Raw genomic sequence first — 25,285 nt, forward strand, 5'->3', positions numbered from 1 at the left:
TATGTACAGAGTACGCACGCAAAACTATGTGTATAGAGGTTATTCGGGAGGTATTAGAGGGCTATGCCGGTGTTATTGGGGTTAATACCCCCAATAACCTACCAGACTTCCAAATAACAGTAAAAAATATGAGTGTGGAACTGCGAAATATATTGGTAGGTTATTGGAGGGTTATACTCCAATAACCTCTCAATAACCCCCAATAACTGAGTTATTGAAAGATTATTTGGGAAGTACGCATGCAGAACTGTGTGCGTACTCTGTACATAAATAGCGCTCCGTGTAAAAAAATGCCCCGCAAAGAAATTGGTTAAAATATTCACCTGCACAAGTTTGTGGAGCTTGTCCTTCTCGTAAGAGAAATAATGATCAATTCTTTCTGGAGTTCGAGGAATATTAGCGCCCAGAACAGCAACAACTTTGTCCACCACGCTCTTCACCACAGCCTTATGAGCTTCCTTACTCAAACGACCTTCTTTCCAAACTGGCTTTATTATCTCCTTCACAAACTCTGCTAAAGCAAATTTGAACCTTCGAATTCCTTTATCATCTATGCTGCTGCCCTTCAATTCCTCCTCATTAGCTCCTACTTCCTCTTTCTCATACTTGCCACCATTACTCCCCCGATTAGCTCCAACGCTCACAGGTTCAGATAGATTAGTATTCAAGCTTCTACTGTTTGGGCAATTCATTGTTTCAGTAGAGTTCCTGGAGAAATCAGAAATTTGGCCAGTCCTGTTAGCCTCCAGTTTTACAAAATGAGAGGCTACTGCTAACGCGAGTTTGTCTGAACTCGTTTTCAAAGCGTGAGGAGAGTTCATTACATTATGATCGGCATTCTGCTCAAGAGTTGTAGCAGCGGCTGTGGATGTGATAGCGCCGTCTCTAAAGCCTTCATCATCTCTCCTTAAATGAGGCTGAATAGGTGAATTGTCCACATTAGTCTTTGAAACCTTCTGAATGTTCCATCGTGATAATGACTTGCCAATATCCTTCTGATCCCATTTATCATCAGAAAGTTGGACATCTAGATGGCTGCATTTTTCTCTAGGAAATCCATCAGAAGATGGTTCCTTTTGAAACAACTTAGTTTGTTTTGCTCCATCGTTGTGACTCCTATCTCTAAGAGAAACTATATCTTCTAGATGATCTCCATGTTTCCATGGATCTTTGAAATTTATCCACCTGTCATGTCTGAGGTATCGAGCTTTTTGGCTGTCCCAAAATTCATCTGTATCCCTGTCAGGATGATTTGGAAAAGCATCACCACCAATGGCTAGATTAGTTATTTTCCTTCTTGCTGATGGAGATTCTCCATAATATGCAGAAACATCTGCTTCTTTTTTATATGTATCATCTGACTGATAATGTTCCTGCTCACAGGGATGGCAAGGAAGGATTTTTGTTTCTGCTCCCGTTAAAAAAAAAAAAAAACATGAGTTTATTTTCTCAAACAATGAAAGAGAAACATAATCTCAACAGGAACAATAAAAATGCAGAATTAGGAAAATTTGTTATGCTCATAATATTTTTGAAATGTGCCAGAAGAAATAAACCTGAGTGGCCTTTTGCCGCCAATGCTTGGCAAAAATGTGTGCATGTTCTGGTTCAGTGCATCGGCATCATCAAAATCAGGCGCCCCACTCAATTTGTTTTTTTCTCTAATGGAATAATCAAATTTGGGTACTTCGGTGGGCCTAAGCTGCTGCTCCCATGGATCTCGAGCAGCTTGATCTAAATCTGGACCCCATGACCTGTGATCTGCATCGAAATCATTACCCCCTGGTTTGTTCCAACCTGAAAATTTTTTCCAATCACATTTTGGCAACATCATAGGTCTATGCTTCATCCACGAATCATCACTTCGATCAAGATCTGTATTCCTGCCATTATTCTGCTTCAGTGAAATGCCATCTTCTGATGCAATCCCTCCCCAAGACTGCTTCCATCCAGGTCCATTTTGATTGCTGGGACATTGCTCGCCTGTGGCAGGCATCATAGATGCAGCCCATCTCAATCTGTGTTGCTTCGATCCATTAGGATCACTAAAACCAGAACCATCACTCCATTTTGATTTCATTCTAATGGAATCTTCACCTTGAGCAAAAGCCCCACTTCCAAATTTCCTCCTATTTGCTTTAGGTGGTTCAGCGGGACGGATCTGCTTACATGGATCACCACCAGATCGATCTAAACCAGGATCCCATTTTCTCTGTTCTCTGTCAAGATTATCACCATTCAATGCATTCCAGCTTTTAGATGCGTTCCAATCACATTTTGTAGACATTGATGAGCCACGCTGCATCCATGAATCATCAGTTTGAACAAAAGCTGAGTTCCTTTCACCAGATTCCTTCTGTGAGTCACCATGATCTGCTTGGGTCCATCCTTGAGATTGCCAGCCAAGTTTTTGATTTTGATGGCTTGGAATTTGTCCGGTTGTCTTAGATAAAGCACCTGGCCATCTAGGGAATTCATCATTCTTGATCTTATTAGTTGCAAGGTCCCAGGAAGATTTGCTCAAACTGCGCTTATCCACTGTGTGAATGTTAGAGCTGCATGGCCTCGATCCATCACGACCATCATGATCAAAGGTATCACCCCCATCAGCAGTTTCTCTCCTTCCTTTTTCATCTCCAGATACATTCCAACCTCTTGCGCCTGCCATGGTACATCCATCTTCAGTGATCCATCCACATTGCTGAATTGTCTTAGACATAACCCCAGGCCATCCAGGCCATCCATCATTCTCTCCATTTGCATTCTCATCTTGTGCTAGATCCCACGATGCAGATTTGCTCAATCTGCCTTTCTCCACTACGTGTATGTTGGCGCCTGATTGCCTCCATCCATCACTATTATCATCATAAAAGGCATCACCACCATTTTCCCTCTTTTGCTTTCCATTCCCAGACTCATTCCAACCTCTTTTGCATGCCACGGTAGAGATGTTTTCTGATGTGGTCCATGTCTCAGATTCATTCCAGCAATCTTTTCTGTTTTGATGGCCAGCGTAATGTTTAGTGGCCTTAGACATAGCTCCAGGCCATCTATGCCATCCATCATTCTCTCTCTTAACGTTCTCATGTTTTCCACGGTCCCAAGATGCAGACTTGCTCATACAACCTTTATCGACAGAGTGATTGTTAGAGAGGGATCGCCTCCTTCCATCACAACCATTATGATCAAAGCCATTACCACCAATTTCCCATTTTTCCCTTCCATCCCGACCCTTATTCCAACCTCTTTTGCATGCCATGGTAGATTCATCGTCCAATGCAGTCCTGCCTTCAGATTGATTTGATTGTCGGGTGGTTGTCTTAGAAGTAGATGCAGGCCATCTAGACCATCCACCACTTTCTCGCTTTATATTGCCATCACCCGGGCCACACCAGCATGCTGACTTGCTCGAACTGCCTTTCTCCATCATGCAAATCTTTGGGATGGATTGCCTCCATCCATCAAGTCCATCATTACGAATGGCATTACTACCTTCCACAGTTACCCTTTGTGCTTTGCTATTTGTTTCCCAGCTAGACTATCCAGCAGCCTCCCCTTAAGCATCATCATCCACCTTTTGAGCCCAAATCACAGACTTGTTGCTACCATTTATGTGTGACGAGGAAGAGTTAAAGCTATCGTCATTGCGACAAACTTTTGGCATGCATCCCTTCACATCACTTCCATTCATTCATCGGTTCTTTTTGGACTAGAACCTACAGAAGAAGGCTCCGGACTTGAACTCTTGAGCATATATTTAAGGTACTATATCAACAAAGAGCTTTGTCGCTTGAGCCCTGTAAGAATTACAAGCCAATCCACATTAGTAAATGACTTGATTGGTTAAAAAACCATAACCACAATTCCTGCATTATTTTCATAATTTGCTTCCTTTATACAAATTGAGATGCCAATAAAACTAGTTATTAACACGTCTTAAAAATTGGATACGTGAGTTTTTAAGTTTTAAGTTTTAAAGTGATAAGCCTTTCCTGCTTTTCTGATTTCACGATATCTTTATCAAACTGTCATGTATGACAACATGCTCAACATGGACTTCTCTTTAGATCTAAAAGTTCAAAGAACACACTAAGTTATCATGTGAAATACAGCACACAGAAAATAAATAAATAAATAATGACGTTAAAAATGAAGAATCAAACTACAAATTAAAAATTGCAGATGAATGTTCAGGACTATGGCTTTGTTTTTTATGCTTGGAACTTGTTATGTTTCATCTACGGTGATTCACTTCCTTTGATGTTACATTATATGCATTAAATGCAAGGTATACTGAAATGTAAAGAACATTTTAGAACAGAGACAAACATTTAGAAAAATTGAAACTAAATGGAAAATTATATTTATCTTTGTAGAAGACCTGATATATTCAAAACTAGTTGAAGACTCAAGGAAAATCAAGTGTTCTTCAGCTTACTAATAATGAGAAATTATATTACCAGCATGATTACCAAAAAATGATATTAAAAAAAAGTCATATTTTGTTTTAAAACAAGTAATTTTTCAGTCGAAGGATATATGGGATTTATTTGGATACCAATAAAATATTCATTCATTTTAAATTAGTACTCAAATTTTAAAGTATATATATCAGATTTACACATTTTAATGCATGATACATCCAAAATAACAAATTAATTAAAATTTTTTTGATAATATTATAATTAGAAGCACTAAAATATTATGTCAGTAGAAATGGAAAATTTCGATGTTGTACAAAAATTGTCAGTCCATCAGATATGAAAAATTTAGAATAATTTTTCCTCCACAGGTGATCTTTTAGGCCTATCCTATCTTAAACCATATGCAAATCTTGGACTTGACGGAACAAAATAACTTGGTGGGGTAAACTATGCATCTGCAACTGCTAGCATCCTAAGATGAATCCCAGCCCCAACGAAAAATTTAGAACAATTTTTCCTCCACAGGTGATCTTTTAGGCCAATCCTATCTTAAACCATATGCTACTCATGAACTTGACGGAACACAATATCCTAAACATATCCTTAGACTCCTACGCTAGCCCAACTCTAAAACATATTGGATAACAATATCTGTCTGAAAGCAATGACGTAACATAATCAAAGATATAAAAAAACTAAAAAGAGAACACTAGAAAAAAATTAAATGAATTTATATTATTTGATGAGATCGATTTACACCCATACCCAGTTAGAGAGGAAAATATTTGCGGGTCCATAGAAAAATATATGACAAAACTATTTTCTCATTTTTATCTCACTAATAATCTCCTCCACGCCATTTATTTCTTTGTCTAAATGTGAGCAAAATTCCTCCACCAATGCATGTTGACAACAAAAACAACAACAAAATTCCTCCACGCCATTTATTCCATTGCGTCCAATTGTCATACTTTCATTTACTTCTAATAAATTAAGATCATTTTTTATATTTATACAATCAATATGCCTAAGTCTTTCTAGGTCTACCTCTGCCTTTCTTAAAATAAGTCAAATCTAAAACATCTACTCTCCTAATTGAATCATCAGATGGTCGACGATTAATATGACCCAACCATCTAAGACAACTCTCTCTAATTTTGTTAATTTTGTCCTCCACTCACTGGAGCTACACCAACCCTAGCACGGATATATTCATTTCCCAATTTGTCTCTAAGTGTAAAGCCACTCCACCTAATCATTCCCATCTCGGCAACACTTGGCTTAGTTTTTTTTATGTATGATGACGATAGAGGAAATTCCGACCCAATGTTGAAATAAATTTTCAATCATTAGCTGCCATGACAATTACTAATTTTTCTTATGGCCCTGGGCTTTAGACAGCCACCTTCAATTCTTTAATGCTATGTTGATGATCTATTTGCACCCATATCCAGACAGAGAGGAAAATATTCACTAGTTCATAAAAAAATACATGATAAAATTATTTTCTCAACCAAAATTTTCTCATTTTTATCTCACAATTAACCACCCCTCCACACCATCTACTTCTTTCTCTAAATGTGAGCAAAATTCCTTCACCAAAAATGCATGTTGACGATAGAGAAAATTCTGATCCTATGTTGAACTACCTTTTCAATCATGAACTACCATGACAATTACTAATTTTTCTTAAGGCCTTGGCTTTAGACAGCCACCCTCAATTTTTTAATTCTCCTTGACAACGGTAGAACAAAGAAATGCAAATACATGCACCAGCCAAGCTAATTGCTAACCTCTGACCTCTTCAACGTCACCTGTACGCCTGAATTAAAAGTGAAGAATAAGAGGTGCATATCAGCAGCACAAAACTATCTCCTTCTATGGTGTTTAGAGGTGGTGGGTGATGAACATGTAGATGCGAGGTGGATGACATTAAGAGGTATGAAAAATACTTGTAAATATAATATCAGAGTCAACCAAAACAACAACAAAAAAAATAAATATTATTGCTAAAAGTAAATAGGTAGTTACAACCAAACATGCTTGAAAGGACAATTACAACAAACACATGCTAGAGCTCGATCCATGGGGTGGTGCAGAACGGCTAGATGGTCGGGGAGTTGTAGTATAATGTTGAAATGGGCTGTGGGTTTTGGAACAGCAAAAGGAGGGATTGGAATCGCATTGGAAATGAAACAAAAGGCCTAGGATAGCAGCGGCAGTGAAGTGGAGGGCTGAGACAGCGAGGGGCAGCGAAGTGGAGGGCTGAGACAGCGAGGGGCAGCGAAGTGGAGGGCTCGAGCAGCGAGGGGCAGTGACGATGGACTGTGAGACAGCAAAGGGGAGGGTGGCAGCGAGGGAATTGGAAAGGTTTCAAAGTAGTTGGTTATGGATAAACATCCTCGTGGGATCGAGCTACAGTTAGAGTTACCATCTCAGACGAGTCACAGCTGGATCACCTTCTCGCTTTTGGATACAATACTAGAAATGGAACACTAATAGTCAACGGTTGTCCTGAACACAAATATATGCCAAAACTACAAACTTTAAATAAAAGAATCACATCAATAAACCCTATATGATTAGGATTGGATCCCGTTATGGAACTGAGTTGCCAAACCCACGTGGGTGAGTTGGTCGGCCCTCCAGGGTCTAGATTGGTTTGGTCCAGACGATAGAATCATGGGAAAGGGCTCCCGCGACTCTTTATGCCCGCACATTGTAACATAAGTAAAGGTTGGGAGGGGATTCCTGGTAGCTCCCGCAGAGGCTTCTTCTTCTTTAGTGGGTCCTAAATCTCATTGAAGAATTTTCTTGCCGACCAAGATCCTACAACAACTTCCAAAGTTGGGGTTCATCCATCATACATGATATCATCTCTCCATCAGTACACTGTTGAACATATTTAAAACCCAACTGAAAAGTCTGAATTTCTCTTATTTGGGATTGCATGGTGTCTGGCTTTCGTTCCTCGAATTTAGGACAGTTTTGGATCACCAATGTGAATTCTATTGAAGTCACTCTTAGGTCCTCAACTTGAACTAGATGTTTTTCTCTCTCATCAGTTCGAATCTGATCATTCTCCTTTGTGTCATTACCTTCTTCAGTGTCTACAATCTTATTACCCCTTTCTTCAACAACTCCCTGGTTAATGTAATATATCATCTCCTGGTTGAGCAATCTGCATCAATTTACCCAAATGCATGACACTTAAACACTTCTTAGTTGGGATGAATTTGGAAATACGGATTGATGCCCTCTATTCTCCACTCTATACTAGTGCCTCCTCAGACGGGATTGACGTGAATGTTCCCCTAGGTATACTCAGGCTATAAAATCCTGGAGTTGAACCTTGCATGTAAGATTTGGTGCTTGCCTGTCGATCTCTCCACTTTTGAAGCTAGGGTTTGAACATCTTATTTATATTAAGATGGTAGTAACTTGTACTACAACTCACATTTGAACTTAATCCAGATAGTAATTTAACCATTCACTTCCCACTGTCGAAGAACCTTCAAATTCGCCCACCATTGAGATGTACTTTTCCTTAACTTGCTGGAGGCTAGTTTCACCGTTTTGTCTGGTGAGACATCTTGACACTCAAAAACACATTCCTAAATCCAGTCACTCGATGACCTTGTCTGAATCCATGTTGCACTTGAAATATGGCAAATTTACATTTATTTCAAATTTTTAGCTTCACCAATATTTCATGTCAAATATTTAGGATAGTAGTTCTTCATCTTGGTGATCTAATAGGATTTGTGTGACCCCTTTGAATGGTCTTATTCTCAAATTTTATCAAGTCGTTGCAGTACTATGCAGAGTTATCATTGTATCTCCTACATGGTAACTCTTGATTGGCATCTGACACTTATCTCATCGAAGGCATGATTAGGGTTTGGGTTTGGGTGTGGATAGGTGGAAGGTGTATGATGATGTAGTGCAGGGAAAAAAATTGGAGGGTGTGGAGATAAATTTAGATATAGCGGATGCTACAAAATCCTAAGATATGAATGATGTTAGGCTAATTTTGATACCACATGATATCGGAGTTAACCCAAGCCACACAGGAAAATTGATTATTATTGTTAAAAGCAAATTGGTGGTTATAATTGAACATGCTTTAAAGAGAAATTACAACAAACACGACACAAATACATACTAGAACTCGATCTGTGGGGTAGTAGAGATCGACTAGGTGATCAGAAAGTGGTGGTAGTGAGTTGTTGGGACAGCAAAAAGAGGGGTTGGAATTAAATTGAAACTAAAGGAGAAGGCCTAGGATAGCAGTGACAGTGAAGTGAAGAGCTAAGAAAGTAAGGGGCAGCAAAGGGAGAGGGTAAGAATCTAAGCTGAAAATCCACAAATATATAGTCTTAAGGTAAAGAGAAATGGGCTTTGCTCCAAATTGGAGGGAAATCCACAAAGAGGAAGTGTCGACCGGCCCTCCTGGACCGATCTAAGCTGAATCCTGCGCCATCGTAGAGGGGATCGCACACGCCTTCCTGCAAGACCACTCTATGCATAACTAGAACTAAGGTCATAGCGGCGGAGGGGGGGAATTAGACTTCATATCTAATAATGACAAGAAAGCATTAAAGCTATATCAGTGAAGCAAAAACAATTAGAAATAGTACATCCAATCATGTTAAATAATGTGGTATTTCTTTTTTTTTTAAAGTCAAATACCACGACCATGTGAAACTTATAATAAGCTAAAGCAGTTTTCCCAGGAAAAAAAACCCCTCAAAGGTAGGAAGAATGAAATATTCACATCTGTCTTGAACCATATGATCAGAGCTGTTTACCACAATTCAAGAAACTACCGCAAAAATCTGAAAAAATTAAAGACTATTGTCAGCATATTCTAGACTAATTGCAATTCAGGACCACTCACAAAAGATATCTTCCAGCTTAATAACACTTCATTAAAATGAGCATACTTGAAGCTCACTAACAACACTCAAAAGCATTTCTGGTATGATGCTCCTAAAGCCAGTTTCTCCAACCCCAACAAAAAAATTACTTTCCTACATTACATTGCCAATTTTTGATTTTCACTGAGTTAATTAAGCCATCCTTCACCTAAAATGCAGCATGCATTATTATAATCAGATCAAAAAAGCCACTATAGGTAATCTTCGAAGATCAAACCAGTGCTGATGTGAAGGACAAGTATCTAGATACCTAAAGACAATTGAAAGGAACAAGGGGGGCACAGCACTGAGCAACCATCACTAGAAAGAGAAAAAAAAAAAAAACATTAACGCATAATCTAAATGCTAACTACAATATTGCATTTGGAAGGGACCGTGTTTATGCTTAAGAATCCAGGTTGTGCATGGGTTTAATGAAATCAATTTCAATAAATTTGAAGTTTTATACGATTTTCCATCCAGTGATTTAGATTTTTTTTTTTTTTCTTTTGGACATTTTGTCTTCCTTCCACAAAAATTTGCATCAATCCACAACAGACCTTCAACGTTTTTACTCATACGTGAGATGCGAGATGTGCTACCGACCTTAGTTTAAATTCCAAACCACTAGCATGTGTTATAGGTTACAAATGATGCCCATTTGCGCAATTAGGGGAGGTGCGGTAGAAGAATCATTTAAAATGGATTCCCGAATGAAAATTGGAGTAGCCTAGAAACTTTGCAGTTGTTCTTAAGAGATAGCTAGTGGTGTTTTTAGTTGTTCTTTCCGAGAAGGACAAGTAAAGAGATCAATCATCTTAGTGTGGATGGCGTGCTCCCGCCATATCAATGATTAAATGCATCGACACACCTAGCGGCGAGGCATACAGGTATCAGCATTAGTGTTGACAGTGTGAATGGCCTGATAAATAATGAGGTGCATGGTGTGCATCAACCTTAAAAGTGATGAAGAGCATCTATAGTGCCCATAGGCATTACATGCGATGGTGAGCATTAAGAGCGTGCATCAACCATAAAGGCAGTAACATGCATCGATGGCATGCATCAGTCTTAGAGATGAAAGTGCGAGTCAACGACGTGTATCAACCTTATAAGCGATGGCATGCATGAACAATTTGCATTTACTGTTGATGACAAACATTGGTTTCATAGGGAATGGCGATCAATGACATCAGCGAGCGATAATGATTGAATAATTATAATCATACGATAATTGTCCAGTAATCATAATTAAGTGACAGAGGTTGAATAATAATAGATGGCCAACCATATTCTAGTGACAAAGGTTAAGAAATTGTAGACGGACAACTATGATCTGGCTAATGTAGACGGGCAACTGTGGTTGTGTAACTGTAATTGGGTAACGATGATCGAAAACTTATAGTCAGACAATAGAGGCCAGACAGTCGTAGTTAAGGACTATGGTAGAGCAACCATAGTCAGTAGACTGTAGTCAAGCGACAAAGGTCAAACCATAGAAAAGCAGTGATGATTGGTAAGGTGATGGTGGTTAGATAGTAGTTGAGCATTATGCTAAGGATTGCAACTAGGCTAAAATGATCGAGCAACAATAAAATGTTGAATGTGGTTGGACAATAGTAATTGACAACGGTAGTCAAATCACAAAAAATGAGCAATATTAATCAAAAGACGATAATTGGGTCATAAATGATCTTGCAATCTATTGTTAATGATCTTGGTACCTAGTTAGGCAACAAGTTGGGCGACCGTCTATAATGCATGGACACCTCAAATTAAGGAGTCGTACAATGTTGAACAAGGATGCACGCCCGCCCAGTTCACAGCCCCATGTTGATTTAAATTATATTAAAAAAAGTGTATCTAACATGTGTTTTCTCTTTTTAAGTGAATTAAAATTAAAAAAAAACTTTTTAAAGCAATTAACATATATATTTTTTTTAAAAAAAACCCCAAGGGCTAATATATTAAAGAAGAAAAGGTACAGATAAGTTGTATGAGATGATCTAAAAGAAGACCAAACTCACACAATACAACACACACGAAACTCAAAGAATCAAAGATACATTAAGATAAAAAACCAAAAATCCACCAACAGGCGCAAAGGTGTTAAGGACGTCCCATTTTAGTTCTTCCTCTGCCTCTATTTCTCGGAAGAGAGCCAGCTAACAAATTAATAAGGTGTGTACCATTACCTGAAGTAACCAAAATATCATCCATCAGATTTCTAAGCTCAAGTATGTCTCCATTCTTCTTCTTCCGCCTGGATATGTAGACCTGTCTTTCCTCATCCGATGATTGACTCAATTGATCAATGGATTGGTCCAAAGGTGGTCGGACAGGTGTAGAACGTTGCACATCATGATCCCCCTGAGTCTGAGTAGCATTGACATCAGTCTGGACAATATGAGACGATAGTGAAGCAACAGAGTATTTTCACCTGTAATATTAGTGATAGGTTATAGGGCAGGCGGAGTCTGAAGAATCTCCCTCGCCTTCACGATAAGAGGATCCAAAGAGGGGAGAGCTACATCAATGTGTGGAGACTGAATGGTTGATATATTACTTGTGGGAATAGTGACGTCTTCAGGTGTATCATTTTGATGATTGATAGTGTCAAAAAATTTGAGCTGATCAGGAGGAGTTGGAATCATTGTCTTTAGGGGAGCACTTTGTTTCGGAAAAAACTCAATCTCTACTTTCTGCCAATATTCATGATATTATATGCCCAACCAAATTTCCTCAGAAACGGAAGAAGTAATGTCTCTTTCAACAAGTACTCTAACTTCAGATGGATGAGAAAGATTAAAAGTAGGAATGTCCGACTTGAGTGGCTTACCATAAGCTGAGTCAATACCATAAGCTGAGGCAATAAAATACAACACTTTTTAAGAAAAGTAATGAAATTTCAGACCAGGAAGGAGAATCCAAACCAGAATGATTGGTAATTCCGTCTGTGGGTCAAAATCCACAGACCATTTCAAAACTTTCAATGCTTTGTTATCAATCCCTATTATCAATCCAGATTATCCTTCTAGCAAATAAACCTTTATAAAAAATTTTATTATAATGGCATGTTGGTGCCTAATATTTTCAATAATAGAAGTTTCCATGTCATCTCATGGTCGTATGCTTATTTCCATATTCGTGCAACATAGGAGTCGGTACATGGGCGTAGGAGTTGAGAGACTATAGTTAGGCAACAATGCTCGAAAGACTGTAAACAAATGACAACGATTGGAAAACCACAATGGGTCCATAAATTTGACAATTCTGCTCCGGTATTTGCGGTTGAGCAACTTTAGCCGAGAGACTAATTAGCAACAGAGGTCAGGCAACCACAGTTGAGTATGAGTGATAATTCAAAGATAATAATTGGCTAATGATGGCTCAATAATAGTGGCGATTTGATGCTGACAACTAATGAGAATAGACAAAAAGCGAAATTATACTGACAATGATTGGGTGACAACATCACAAAGCTTAAAAGTGGTGGTTGTATGACAACGACAGTGGACAAACAATGACAATCTAATGATAATGATCTAATAATGACATCCTGACGATGATAGTCAAGCATTGACAAAAATCTAATGGTAGTAGATGAGTACTAGCGGCCCAAAAATCAATGATGAGCGATAAAAATTTAAGAGCGGTGGTCTAACAGATTCAACAATGCCACAATTAAGGATGTGAGGTGGTGGTCGGTTGGCAGAGGTCTAACAATGACAATCTGGTAAAAGTGACCCAACAAAGGCACTTCCAAGGAATTGCTCAATTGCAATGAAGGAGCAACAACAGTCCAATAGGAAACAACAATGATCAATTGAAGGGAATGGATGAGCATTTGTAGATGGGAAGCAACATCTTGACAATAATGGTGGCTCGACAATCATGGTCAGACGATGGTTATTTGAGGAAGGCACTTGGGTAAAAAACAATTCAATGATGGTGGATGGTGGATGGTGGATGGTGGATGGTGATTCAAAAGTGGTGGATGGGTGACATTACATCGACGACAATGAATGTGAAACAAATCGATGGTGGCATACAAGTTGGGGAAGATGGCCGTTGATGAATGGTCGACCATAGTTTGACAATGGCAATGGTTTCACAATAATGAACAACAATGTTTCAATTGCAATGGATGGGGGTTTAACGACGATGGTCCCGCAGTAATCGAACAGTGATGTTTGAGTGGCAAATGTCGAGCGATTGTAGCCTGGTAACAAAGCTCAACCAATGGTGGCATGGCAATAAAGGTCGGGTGGAGCTCTAAGATTTTTCAAACTTGATCATTCACTAATCTCCAAACCAGCCCCCAACCCCCAACTCCCTTCTCATGCATACTTTAGTAAAGTTGTGAGAGTGACATCTCCCAAAAATACCACCAATATCCATTACAATTCATCGAACAACCCAGAGATTGCTTTGATCGAAAATGTGTTTTTTAGTGTTCGTGTGCCTTAAAAGAAGTCGAAATTCACGTGTTTTGTTGGATTCAACTGATTCAAATGCTCAATTTGATTATAATCTTGGAAGATTAATATATCATTTAGTCCATGTGTTGAAAGATCTCGAAAATAATTATGATTATATTTCATATTTGTTATAACTCTATATTTAGAGAGTTATAAATTGTATGAGGGATCTTAGGATTCTCTATTTATTTTTCTCCTTAATTAAAGAGATTATTTGCCTTTTATATTTATTATTATTCATTTCCTTGTCAACTGCATTCTATTTTTATTGCTTTCCTTACCCGTGAGTCCTGTAATGGGTATTTATACCCCTCTTTACAACAATAAAATTAAACCCTCTTATATTTTTTCCACTAATTTCATGGTATCAGAGCAGGAATAAAAAAATTCCAAAATACCCTAGCCTGCCGAAGCTTTCTGTTTCGCCGCTGCTTGTCGAAGCTTGCTTGAATTGCGGAATAGTGGAGACGACCAAAAAAAAAAATTTGCGCAGCAGCTGAAACGTCTTCCTGCACAGTCGTTTCATGTGCAGCCGCTTCCTAAGTAACCTGTGGTCGCCACCTGTGAATTGCGGAATAGTGGAGACGACCAAAAAAAAAAAATTTGCGCAGCAGCTGAAACATCTTCCTGCACAGTCATTTCATGTGCAGCCGCTTCCTACGTAACCTGTGGTCGCCACCTGCGGGGCCGCCACCGGCGAGGCTTCTTTCTGAGTAGCCGCTGGGACTTCTTCCACCTCCTACAAAGCTGAACCATCTCTTCCTTCTATCATGTCTGAAAATACAAATGATTCAGCTACCTCTATCCAGCCTTCCACCCTATCATCTGTGTCCGCACCACCCTCCTCTAGAACCACTGAAAATCATCCATCCCAGATCACCACAATCTGTCTCAATGGTGATAATTTTTTACGCTAGTCACGATTGGTGTAGATGTACATTAGAGGAAGAGGGAAGATAGGCTACCTAACAGGTTAAGTCCGTGAACCAGCCACTACAGATCCATCCCACGCAATTTGAGATACAAAAAATTTCATAATAATGACATCGTGGTGAACTCTATTGAACAAGAGATAGACGCAAACTATATGTGTTATTCTACTGCCAAAGAATTCTGTGAGAATGTGGCCCAAATGTATTCAGATATGAGTAACCAATCTCAAGTTTATGAACTTTTCCTAAAACTTAGTGATATTCGTCAAGGTAATGATTCTGTCACAAAATTCTTTAATTCTTTCAAGAGAATATGGCAAGACATTGACCTTTTAATGATTAAGAGTGGAAGTGTCCTGATGATGCTAGTAAGTATAAGACCATTATTGATGCAAATAAAATTTTTAAATTTCTTGCTGAACTTAATGAGGAGATTGACAAGGTTAAGGGCAGAATTATTGAGAGAAATCCCATGCCTTCAAGCCATGAAACTTTCTCAGAAGTCTGCCATGAAGAAACTAGAAGAGGAGTGATGCTCAACAAGAAATCCACTCCTACCAGCATACCTGAGACCTCGACATTCCATTCTGAGGTTCATATCAACAAGCAGATTGTTCCATATTCATAGAAGGATGAAGAGAAACCACAGGTATGGTGTGATCATTGCAACAGACCACGACATACTAAAGAAATAAAGAAACCTGCTGGTACCTCAGCTGGTACCTCAACGATAAACCTGCAGATTGGAAGCCAAGAAGCAAGCGCAAGCCACCTACTGTAAATGTTGTTGCCGAACAAACCAACCCATTTAGCAAAGAGTAAATTGATCAACTCCTGAATCTGCTAAACTCCAGTTTGGCAACTGATACTCCAAATTGTTCGATGGTACATATTGATTCAGAAGCTTTTGATCATATGACAAATTTACACTATTTATTTCATTCATACATCCCATGTCCTGGTCATGAAAATGTTCGTATTGCTGACGATAGTTTCTCTTCCATTGCTGGAAAAGGAAACATAAACTTGTTCAAGAGTATAGGTCTTAAATCTGTACTCCATGTTCCAAAACTCAAATGTAACATTCTATCCGTCAGCAAACTTTCAACGGATTCTAACTGCTGTGTAATTTTCTGTGAATCTTCTTGTGTTTTTCAGTACCAGAAGTCGGGGATGATGATTGGGAGAGCTAAAAAGATAAAAAGATTTTACCACTTTGAGGAGACTATTGCTAGTGAAAAAATGGTTCAAGCTTACAGCAGTCTGAGTTCGAACCCTGCATTAGAAAAAATAATAAAATCACAACTTAGACTAGGTCATCCAAGTTTTTCTTATTTAAGACACTTATTTCCTAATTTATTTAAAAGAGTTAATTGTACTTTACTTCAATGTGAAACATGTTATTTGGCAAAAAGTCATCGCATAAATTTTGCTCCAAAATCATACTATCCTTCAAAACCTTTTTTCATGATCCATAGTGATGTTTGAGGATCTTCAAAAGTTAAAACATTATCTTAAAAAAAGGAATTTATCACATTTATTGACGATCACACCAGAATATGTTCGGTTTATTTCATAAGCAAAAATCAGAAGTTGAAAAACTTTTTAAAAATTTTTTACAATATGATTGAAACTTAATTTGAAACTAAAATATGCATCCTTAGATCTGACAATGGAACTAAATATTTTAATAAATGTTTAGGGGAATTCTTAATAAACAAAGACATAATTCATCAATCTACTTGTCGTGACACCTCACAACAAAATGAAATTGCTGAGAAAAATAATAGACATTTAATTGAGGTTGCTCGGACTATTATGTCTTCAATGAATGTTTCTAAATATTTATGAGAGAATGCTGTTTTGATAACATCATATTTAATAAACTGAATGCCAACTCGAGTTTTACAATATACAGCTCCTCTAAACAAACTGAAAAATAATTTTCTAATTCTACAAATGTCTTCAAATATTCCTTTAAAAAGCTTTGGATGCACATGTTTCGTTCATATTCCGAATAAATTCCGATCAAAATTAGATCCAAAATTTAAAAAATGCATTTTTCTTGGATATGCTTCAAACAAAAAGAGTTACAAATGCTTTAATCCTGTCACCAAAAAAACTTACATTAATATGGATGTGATATTTATAGAAAAAATTCTCTTCTTTCACAAAAACACACTTCAGGGGGAGTATAATACAGATGGAGAAGATGCTTTTTGGCAAGTTTCTAATCCATTACCAAGAATTGTTCTAACACCTAGTACACCTGAAGTCCGTGAAAATAAAAAACCAGAAATAATTGTTGAAAGTAAAAAAAAACCCAGAAGAATTCTAATCAAGAGACACCTTAAATTATCTTATTTAATACATGAAGAGAAATATCACATAATACAACAGCATAACCTTTGGTTTATTCCAAGAAAAGGCTTCATAAAAGAAAAAATGTTCAAATTGAATCTTTAGCTTTCTCCAAATCTGAAGAACCGAATGATGGTCCTCAAGAAACACAGGTAATTTTCAATTCTGATCTTACTTTTTCACCAACAGAAGCTCAAGATTTAGAGGTTATGAATCTGGATCTTCCTATATCCTTAAGAAAATGAACATGTTCTTGTACTACCAAATATCCCATTTCGAAATACTTATCCTCAAAAAACTCTCACACAAACATCAAGCTTTTTTGTAAAAAATTTCAAATTTGTCTGAACCCAGAACAATACAGGAAGCTCTTAGTTATCCAAATTGAAGAATAGCAGTAAATGAAGAGATTGATGCTCTTTTAAAAAATATAACTTGGGAAATTGGTTCTTTACGAAGAGACAAGTCTACTTTTGGGTGTAAATGGGTCTTCACTACGAAAGTCAAAGCTGATGGGAACATTGAAAGATATAAAGCCAAATTAGTAGCAAAAAGATTCACTCAAACTCACGAAATTGACTATCAAGAGACATTCGCTCTGATAGCCAAGGTCAATTATATTCGTGTTCTACTGTCCATAGCAGCAAACCGTAACTGGCCCTTGCATCAGCTCGACGTTAAAAACGCATTTCTAAACGATGAATTAGAGGAGGTATTCATGGATCTTCCACCAGAATTTGAGAAGAAATTTGGAGAAGGCAAAGTGTGCAGATTGAAGAAATTCTTGTATGGGCTCAAGCAATCTCCTCGTGTCTGGTTTGAGAGGTCTGGAAAGGTGATTACAAAGTATGGATACACTCAGAGTCAAGCTGATCATACTATGTTCTACAAATATTCAAAAACTGGTAAACTCACAATACTCATCGTCTATGTCGATGATATTATCCTTATAGGAGATGATGCTAGGGAATTTAAGACATTAAAAAATTGGTCACAAAATTCGAGATTAAAAATCTGAAAGATGTAAAGTACTTTCTCGGTATTGAGTTTGTCAGATCGAAAGAGGGTATTTTTATTAATTAGCGAAAGTATGTACTCGACTTACTCAATGAAACCAGAAAGCTTGGGTGCAAAACAGCTGAAACCCCGATTAAACCAATAAAAAGTTACAAGTGACAAATAAAATAGATGGTGTTAATAAAGAATAATATCAGAGACTGGTGGGAAGACTAATCTACTTGTCACACATTCGTCCTGATATAGTCTTTGTTGTTGGCATGGTAAGTCAGTTTATGCATTCTCTAAATACTCATCACTTGAAGGTTGTTTATTGGATCCTAAGGTATCTGAAAGGAACGCCCTGAAGAGGACTACTGTTCAAGAAAAATAATCACTTATAAGTAGAAGCATTTACAGATGCAGATTGAGCTGGGAGTGTTACAGATAGAAGGTCAACCTCAGGGTACTGCACTTTGCAAGGAGGAAACTTAGTAATATGGAGGAGTAAGAAGCAAAGTGTCGTGGCGAGAAGCAGCGCTGAAGCTGAATTCAGATCTGTAGCTCATGGGATATGTGAAGTTACTATGGATTAGAAGAATTCTCAAATAGTCAAAAATTCATAGTCCATCACCAATAAATGTGTACTGTGATATAAGTCTGTCATCGTCATCGTCCACAATCATGTCTTTTATGATAAAACAAAGCACGTAAAGATAGACAAGCACTTCACTAAGAAAAAATTGACCGAAGAGATATCTACATGATGTATGTTCCTTCTAACAAACAAACAACGGATATTCTAATAAAATGTCTTCACAAAAAACAGTTTGACAGTTTAGTGTGCAAGCACTAATAATGTTGCAAGTAAAAACTACCAATATGTTTCCACCGTGTAACTTTCTCCAACCCAATAAAACCATTAATTCAACTCTTTGTATTGTCACTTCTGCTCTTGCCCGAGCATAAAATGTCATACTTCATTTAAAAAAAAAAGTATGTTTCATGACAATCAGATCAAACATGCCGCATTTGGTATCCTTTGGACCAACAATCTTGAAAACAATTGGAACAGAATGCTTGATAACTCACCGGTGCAACCAACTCAAAAATCAAATATTGAAAAAGAAAGAATATTCGCAACACTGAATGATATTGTATATGAAATAGCCGATGTGCGTTATATACTTACACGCTTAGTTCCAAGCTGCGCTTGGACTAACTAAAATCAACTAAACCAATTTTTAACTTTGAAATGTTCTGGAGCTATTGATAGACTCCATTAAATAATAGAAAAAAACCCTGAGCTTCTAAAAGAAAGATTCACTTCAATTATTTTCAGCCACAAAAAATGTGATAATGAAAGCCACTAAACGTCTCTATCGAACAAATTGAAGAATCAAACACACACAATGGTCTCTGCACTGTCAAATGCTTCCTAAACCACGAGTTTGCATGACTAGAAAACTTAAAAACCTTAAACCTGAGCACCGTTCCTGCCCCGACCATTTCACAATTGCAAGTATTTCTAAGAAAACCACTCATTAAGAACACCAAAAAAAAAAAAAAAAATCAACCAGAATAATAAATTTAACGCCATTGTATCTTTGGCATTATAGCGAGCATGGAACCAACCTTGAACACAGCAGAAACCATTGAGAAGTAACCAGGTTTTAAGTAGAAACGAATCCGGACTTCCATTCATGGCATAAACCCTAAAATCCTCATAAAACCCTAACAAAAAGAACGAAAAAAGACTCCATAGAAGATCCACAGCAAGAACAGTGGGAACAAGAAGAAGAAAACGAAGCAGGGATCGAAAACGGGCGCAGAAACTAACAGTTAGCATCCTCCGATCTTCGAGCAACGTTTGAACGGAGAATCAGAACTGATGCGCAAGCTTTACTGTATTCCCTTCCACATTAATAGGGAATGGGAACTGTGGGGAGTCTGAAAGGCACCAGGGGTAAAGGTTGCCTCTTTCAAATTTTTATAGTTTATGTAATGCTAAAATATTTAAATTTTCCTATTTAATATCTTAATTTTTAATAAATTCATTGTTTATGAAAAATTTCTAAAGATTTATACAATTAAAGCAATATAAATATAAATATGTAATTATAAGAAAATTTACATTTATATACTCAATTCCTATGGAATTACAAATCCATCATTAAAACTTCTTTATATGTGATCATATTTATGTATGAAAATATGTATTTCACTCTTTAAAAGTTAAAAAAATTATATTTTTAATGTGATATGAAAATATTGGTGGTATTGATGTAAAAATAAAAGTATAGGTGTTAGATATGTAAATACATAAGAATTAAGTGGTGTGTATGTAAATGGCCTAAATTTTAAATATTAGATAAGTACTTACATGAGAGTTGTATCATATATGCAAATCTCCCTCATGAAGTGGTACATATTGGTTGGGCATATCATATAATTCTCATATATTTACATGTCTAATATTTAAATTTATAACACTTTAATATTATAACTCATTTCACTTATAAAATATAAATATTTGTGATATTTTTTAATGTCATCTTAATGATTAGGGTGCAATGTATTTAGATAAAATCTATAAACTGATAAGAATTATGCGTTGTGCATGTAAATTATTTAAAATATGTAAGTTTTAACAATATTAACAATTATAAATTCATGCATTTACTTTAAATTCAAATAATAAATATTTTAAATAAATAATATGATATTATGTTGCAATTTAATATATATAGTTTTAAAATAGTATTATATCATTAGTTTTAATATTTTATTAAAACACGTAAAAGAAAATTCATTTTAAAAAATCTTTTATAATTAGTTTGTTAAAATTCAGAATAACGTGGAATACAGATTTATTTCATTGATGTAAACGGAGGTATAAATAACCCTTATAAGTATATTATAATAGGAAAAATAATAAAAATAAATAACATGAAAAGAAAAGATATATCATCAAATATCTGCAATAATCAAATCATATTAACTATTTGGAAATAAAAGAAATAACATAAATTAAGAAAATAAATAATTTCTAATCCAAGGAAATAAATATAAAGTCGGAAGGAAAATATCTCTTTAATCTAAGAAAATAATTTATTCTTCATAATTTCTCACAACAATAAATTATTGTCTAGTATAACCCTTAACACATTTTAACAAACAAATTATATTTTTTCTATTTATATGATGTGTGGGAATATTCCTATCAAAAGTGGTGAGATGAGATTGAAAACTCTTAATTTGAAGTATAATAATAATAATAAGCTAATTATATTCATGTATTTAATTTAAAGTACATATAAGAATTTTAAAGACATCTTGATTAAATTTTAGTTTGAATAAATTATCTTAATTTTCCCTTATTTTTATTAGAATTCTAATAATTAGAGAAAATACATCAAATAAATTAGCATAAAAATATAAATTATTTCTATGATAATTAGAAATATAAGAATGGATACAATGGGTGGCAGGCTAGACTTAGGGCCTATTTGGGATAGCTTATAAGTACTGGCGGCGTTTCAAAACACCGTCTCACCGTTTGGAAAATACATTTCGACAGCTTATCCAAAAATGCGGTTGGGTTTTTACACTAAACGCATGTCGCGGGTCCAAACCTGCAGACCACCCGCTGACCACGTTTCAGGATAAGCTGTTTATCTGGATAAACACAAACTGCCCCAAACACACCCTTAGCGATCTTTTCATTATCACCTCGTAAATCTCTACATGGATTTTTAAAAGAGCTTAGAGTAGTATTTGGTTATGTATCGAGTCAGATTAATTTCTATAGCTCCACATTTTTTATTTCTCGCTCAAATCACACAAAATAAGTTATATATTTCCTAATAAATTATTTTAAAATAATTAAAAATTTAATAAAAAAATATTTAGCTCGCTTAGTGCGCCTAAGTATTTTTTTTCCAAGATGTAAATGATTATTTTTTTTAGATTTGACTTCTAAATATTTTTTATTTTATTTTGAGAGTTAATTAGAATCATTAAGACATAAGGCCTTAAATTCAGTTCATATGAAGTTATCGTCATCTCTAATCAATATTTAAGGCTCTTATTTTAATAACATTTTAGTATATAAGCGTTAAATTCAAATTTAACCTGTGAGGTAATTCCAAAGATCAGACCGGTAGAAACCCTTGGAGAGAGGTACAAAGAGATAGAGAGAGAATGAGAGATTGCATAGTAACTTGCCCCTCTGGAACAAGTTGGTGTATTTTCATGTTCTGTGGCCCATTTTACATATTAGAAGTGGCAATTACAAAATAGAAAAAAAAGAGAGTTCTCCTTACAATAGATGGGTCTAGAGAGAAAAGCCAAAAGCCCCTAATAAATGTTATCGTCCACATATTGAAAAGAACTAGAGGGACAAAGTATAAAATTACATATTTGCCCCTACTTTAGAAGGAACATTACCTATTATTATTGTCTTGCCTCTGGACTTTTTGCTCGGCAGTTCCTTGGGTAGACCAATTAAGTTCGCTTCGATCGGCTTTTGATTTGGGCACTCTTTGCTCTGAAAAGTAGGTCAATTTTTAGTATGGCGGTCAAATTACCTTAGGATGGCCCTTGGTGGTTTGAACTTCGGTCGGTCGGCTGGTGACCTGGTGGTCTTCAGTTAGTCGGATTCATGATGACTTATAGTATTTTTTTAGGGGATTCTAAAAATTCATCTTTTAATCTGGACCATTAGATTGTCTCTAGATTCACATAAATCATTTTTTGGTGTATACGCTAAGTTCATCAGTCTTCCTGCTCCTTGATAGTAACAGTTGTGATAAGGACAAAAAAATTTTTAATATAATAAATTGAATCTTGATAGTCATGATTTAATGCAATGATTAGACTCCCTGGATTTTCATGCACGTGAATTTTATATATAAGGCGATGTGGACAGTTCTCAGTAGCTTGACTATATTTCTCCTTGCATCCGCTTGGCTTCTGTGTCTCTTTGGAGAAAGGATCTAATTCAACTCCCAAACTTGTCGATCGATCAAAGATGCTAGCCACTTTTGGGGTAAAAAAACAACAATGGTCGGAAGATAAGCTAAGGAAGAAGTGGGAGAAGAATCTCGCTAAAAAGTCAAAGTTGTTTGAGTGAGTGGAGCAAGAGTTATCAGATTCGATCTGAGAGGCTCCAGATTAGGGTTAACCCAATGTTGGGAAGGAGCGGGTGATTCAACAACTGATCTGTCGAGTAAGGCTCCTATTAAGGTTCTGGGGTTAGCAAGAGATTGTCAGTGTTCCTTAACCGACAACAATACTAAGAATTGGTGGAGGTGTCGATTGGATGAAAAAGAGTTGTTGATGATCTTCAATCGATAAATGTAGACGGAGCTACTTGGTCTGCAGTGGAGGGGGTCTTGAGTACGTGTTTTTATTTGTCTCAATATTTACTTAGTTTTTTTCTTCTTTTTTTGTTGGTTCTTGTTCCTTGTTAATGAGGACGCTCCGATTGGGGGTTATCCCTTTGTTGATGATGGCTGGGATGACATTGTGTTGCGGCTTCTGTGCTTCAAGTGTTAGCTAAATGTGAGAAGAATGTAGTCAACTACACGACCGACCCAATAGATATTCGTGAGGAAGTGGTTGAGGGATGCAAGACATCCTTGAGAACAATGAAATGGCACCTAGATGAAGTGGTTGCTCTGGTTCGGCGAGAGGAGGATCTCCAAGACGTGGCAATAACATGTTTCTTGTTTTTAATTATGTCATAAATTATTATTTTATGTAAGTTCACTTAAAATGCAGCAATGTCATATTTTTTTTAGGGGCAAATTTTTTCAGATAAGATTTGTCGATAGTTGACACGCATATAAAGATAAATATTTACTATAAATGAGTTGATACCATTTATTATGGAGCAAAATAGCTCCTTAGATGATAATGAGTATATTTTGAGGTCGTTTTTATAAGTTCTACACCTTCTGTTAGTATTTTATAAATGTGCTAGTCACTCATCCAACAAACTCATACAATTATTTCAGCATTTCAATAGAGTCTCTTAGACCGACGAGAGAATTATTGCTTAATTAAGGACTATTAGCTAATATTAAAAATATGAACATTGTCGAGCAATTATGAATTTTTTTTAGATGAGTGCCACATGCTCATTATTATAGGCTACTTTGTGATTTTTTTTCAGCATTTTAAGAAATAAATACTATATACTTTAATCGTGTGTTACGAGCAATTTTACTACTCTCATAAGTGTTCATTAAGTTGCTCTAGATAGAAGCAAATTGTGACTTTTTCATACGAACAATTACACAATTTTATTCATATTTTCAAAATGTTATCATGGCAATTAGTTGAACTCATATTCTGGTAGTGGTCAACAAACATGCAAAATAAGTACCATAATGAAAATGAATTTACGTCACAAAATATGATGGTTGTAGTTACTTTTGATTGATAATTTATATATATCACCACTGGTTGGGAAGGATTTACCGTCGATAGGAGGGTATGGATCAGTGTATGAGGTGGACTATAAGATGCCTAAAAATAAATATTATTTGGTTGATTTGGAATCTGCAAACACTGATAAGATGTTAGTACCCTTCAAAGGATATTATTATCATTTAAGTTATTATCATACAACCACAAGCCGTAAATACTCAACAACACATGTTATTTAATCATGGATGCACAACTGCATAATATCATTGAAAGAACTTTCAAAATTTGGAAGAAAAGATTTCAAGTTCCAAGTCACATGTGTATGTTCCCAATTAAGGTGCAAGCATACATAGTAATGACTTGTGTAGTTTTGCAAAATTATTGGAAGTTACCATGTGAATGATTAATATGTCTCAAACTAAGATGGAGCATGATGGTCTACTAGGGGAGGTTGCCATCATCACTAAGACTCCAACATGCATACAACAATTAGAGAGAGACTTTGAGAAAATGTTGAACGAGATGTTATTGCAACTAATTTATGGGCAACACGTGTAAGTTCAAAAGTTCTTTGTTATTGTGATTACCTATATATAAGAGATTGCATTTTATTAAAAAAATCATGTACTTTCAAATAATGACTTAAAGGTGTCGATTGAGTTGATTAGTGGCCTCATATCAACAAAGAATAATTATTTATTAATTTCTACATTACTGTTAATATTAAAGATATATAT

General features: G+C 36.2%; 1 protein-coding gene across 4 annotated transcripts; it reads right to left on the reverse strand.

Moving 5' to 3' along the window:
* Positions 1-1,260: 1,260 nt before the first annotated feature.
* On the reverse strand, positions 1,261-20,068 carry LOC110033773 (uncharacterized transmembrane protein DDB_G0289901-like). Of its 4 annotated transcripts, none has more exons than XM_020737866.1 (4): positions 19,954-20,068; positions 16,014-16,032; positions 1,557-3,797; positions 1,261-1,408 (listed from the first exon to the last, which is right to left on the reverse strand). In XM_020737866.1, exons 3-4 carry the CDS (start codon positions 3,428-3,430, stop codon positions 1,378-1,380), a joined length of 1,905 nt encoding a protein of 634 aa, XP_020593525.1. In that variant the 5' UTR covers positions 3,431-3,797; positions 16,014-16,032; positions 19,954-20,068; the 3' UTR covers positions 1,261-1,377. The 4 variants fall into 4 exon arrangements, with proteins under 4 accessions (XP_020593525.1, XP_020593524.1, XP_020593523.1 ...); XM_020737865.1 differs by lacking the exon at positions 16,014-16,032 and adding an exon at positions 19,749-19,847; XM_020737864.1 differs by lacking the exon at positions 16,014-16,032.
* Positions 20,069-25,285: the final 5,217 nt, after the last annotated feature.

This window comes from Phalaenopsis equestris, unplaced genomic scaffold (assembly GCF_001263595.1).
Source record: "Phalaenopsis equestris unplaced genomic scaffold, ASM126359v1 Scaffold001282, whole genome shotgun sequence".
In the NCBI taxonomy this organism is placed as follows: Eukaryota; Viridiplantae; Streptophyta; class Magnoliopsida; order Asparagales; family Orchidaceae; genus Phalaenopsis; species Phalaenopsis equestris.

Excerpts from the sequence above, each read along its gene's own strand:
- LOC110033773 (XM_020737864.1), bottom strand. The coding sequence starts at position 3,430 with ATGATGGAGAAAGGCAGTTCGAGCAAGTCAGCATGCTGGTGTGGCCCG. Across the intron at positions 1,409-1,556 it reads GGCGGCAAAAGGCCACTCAG|AAACAAAAATCCTTCCTTGC; the intron begins GTTTATTTCTTC and ends TAACGGGAGCAG.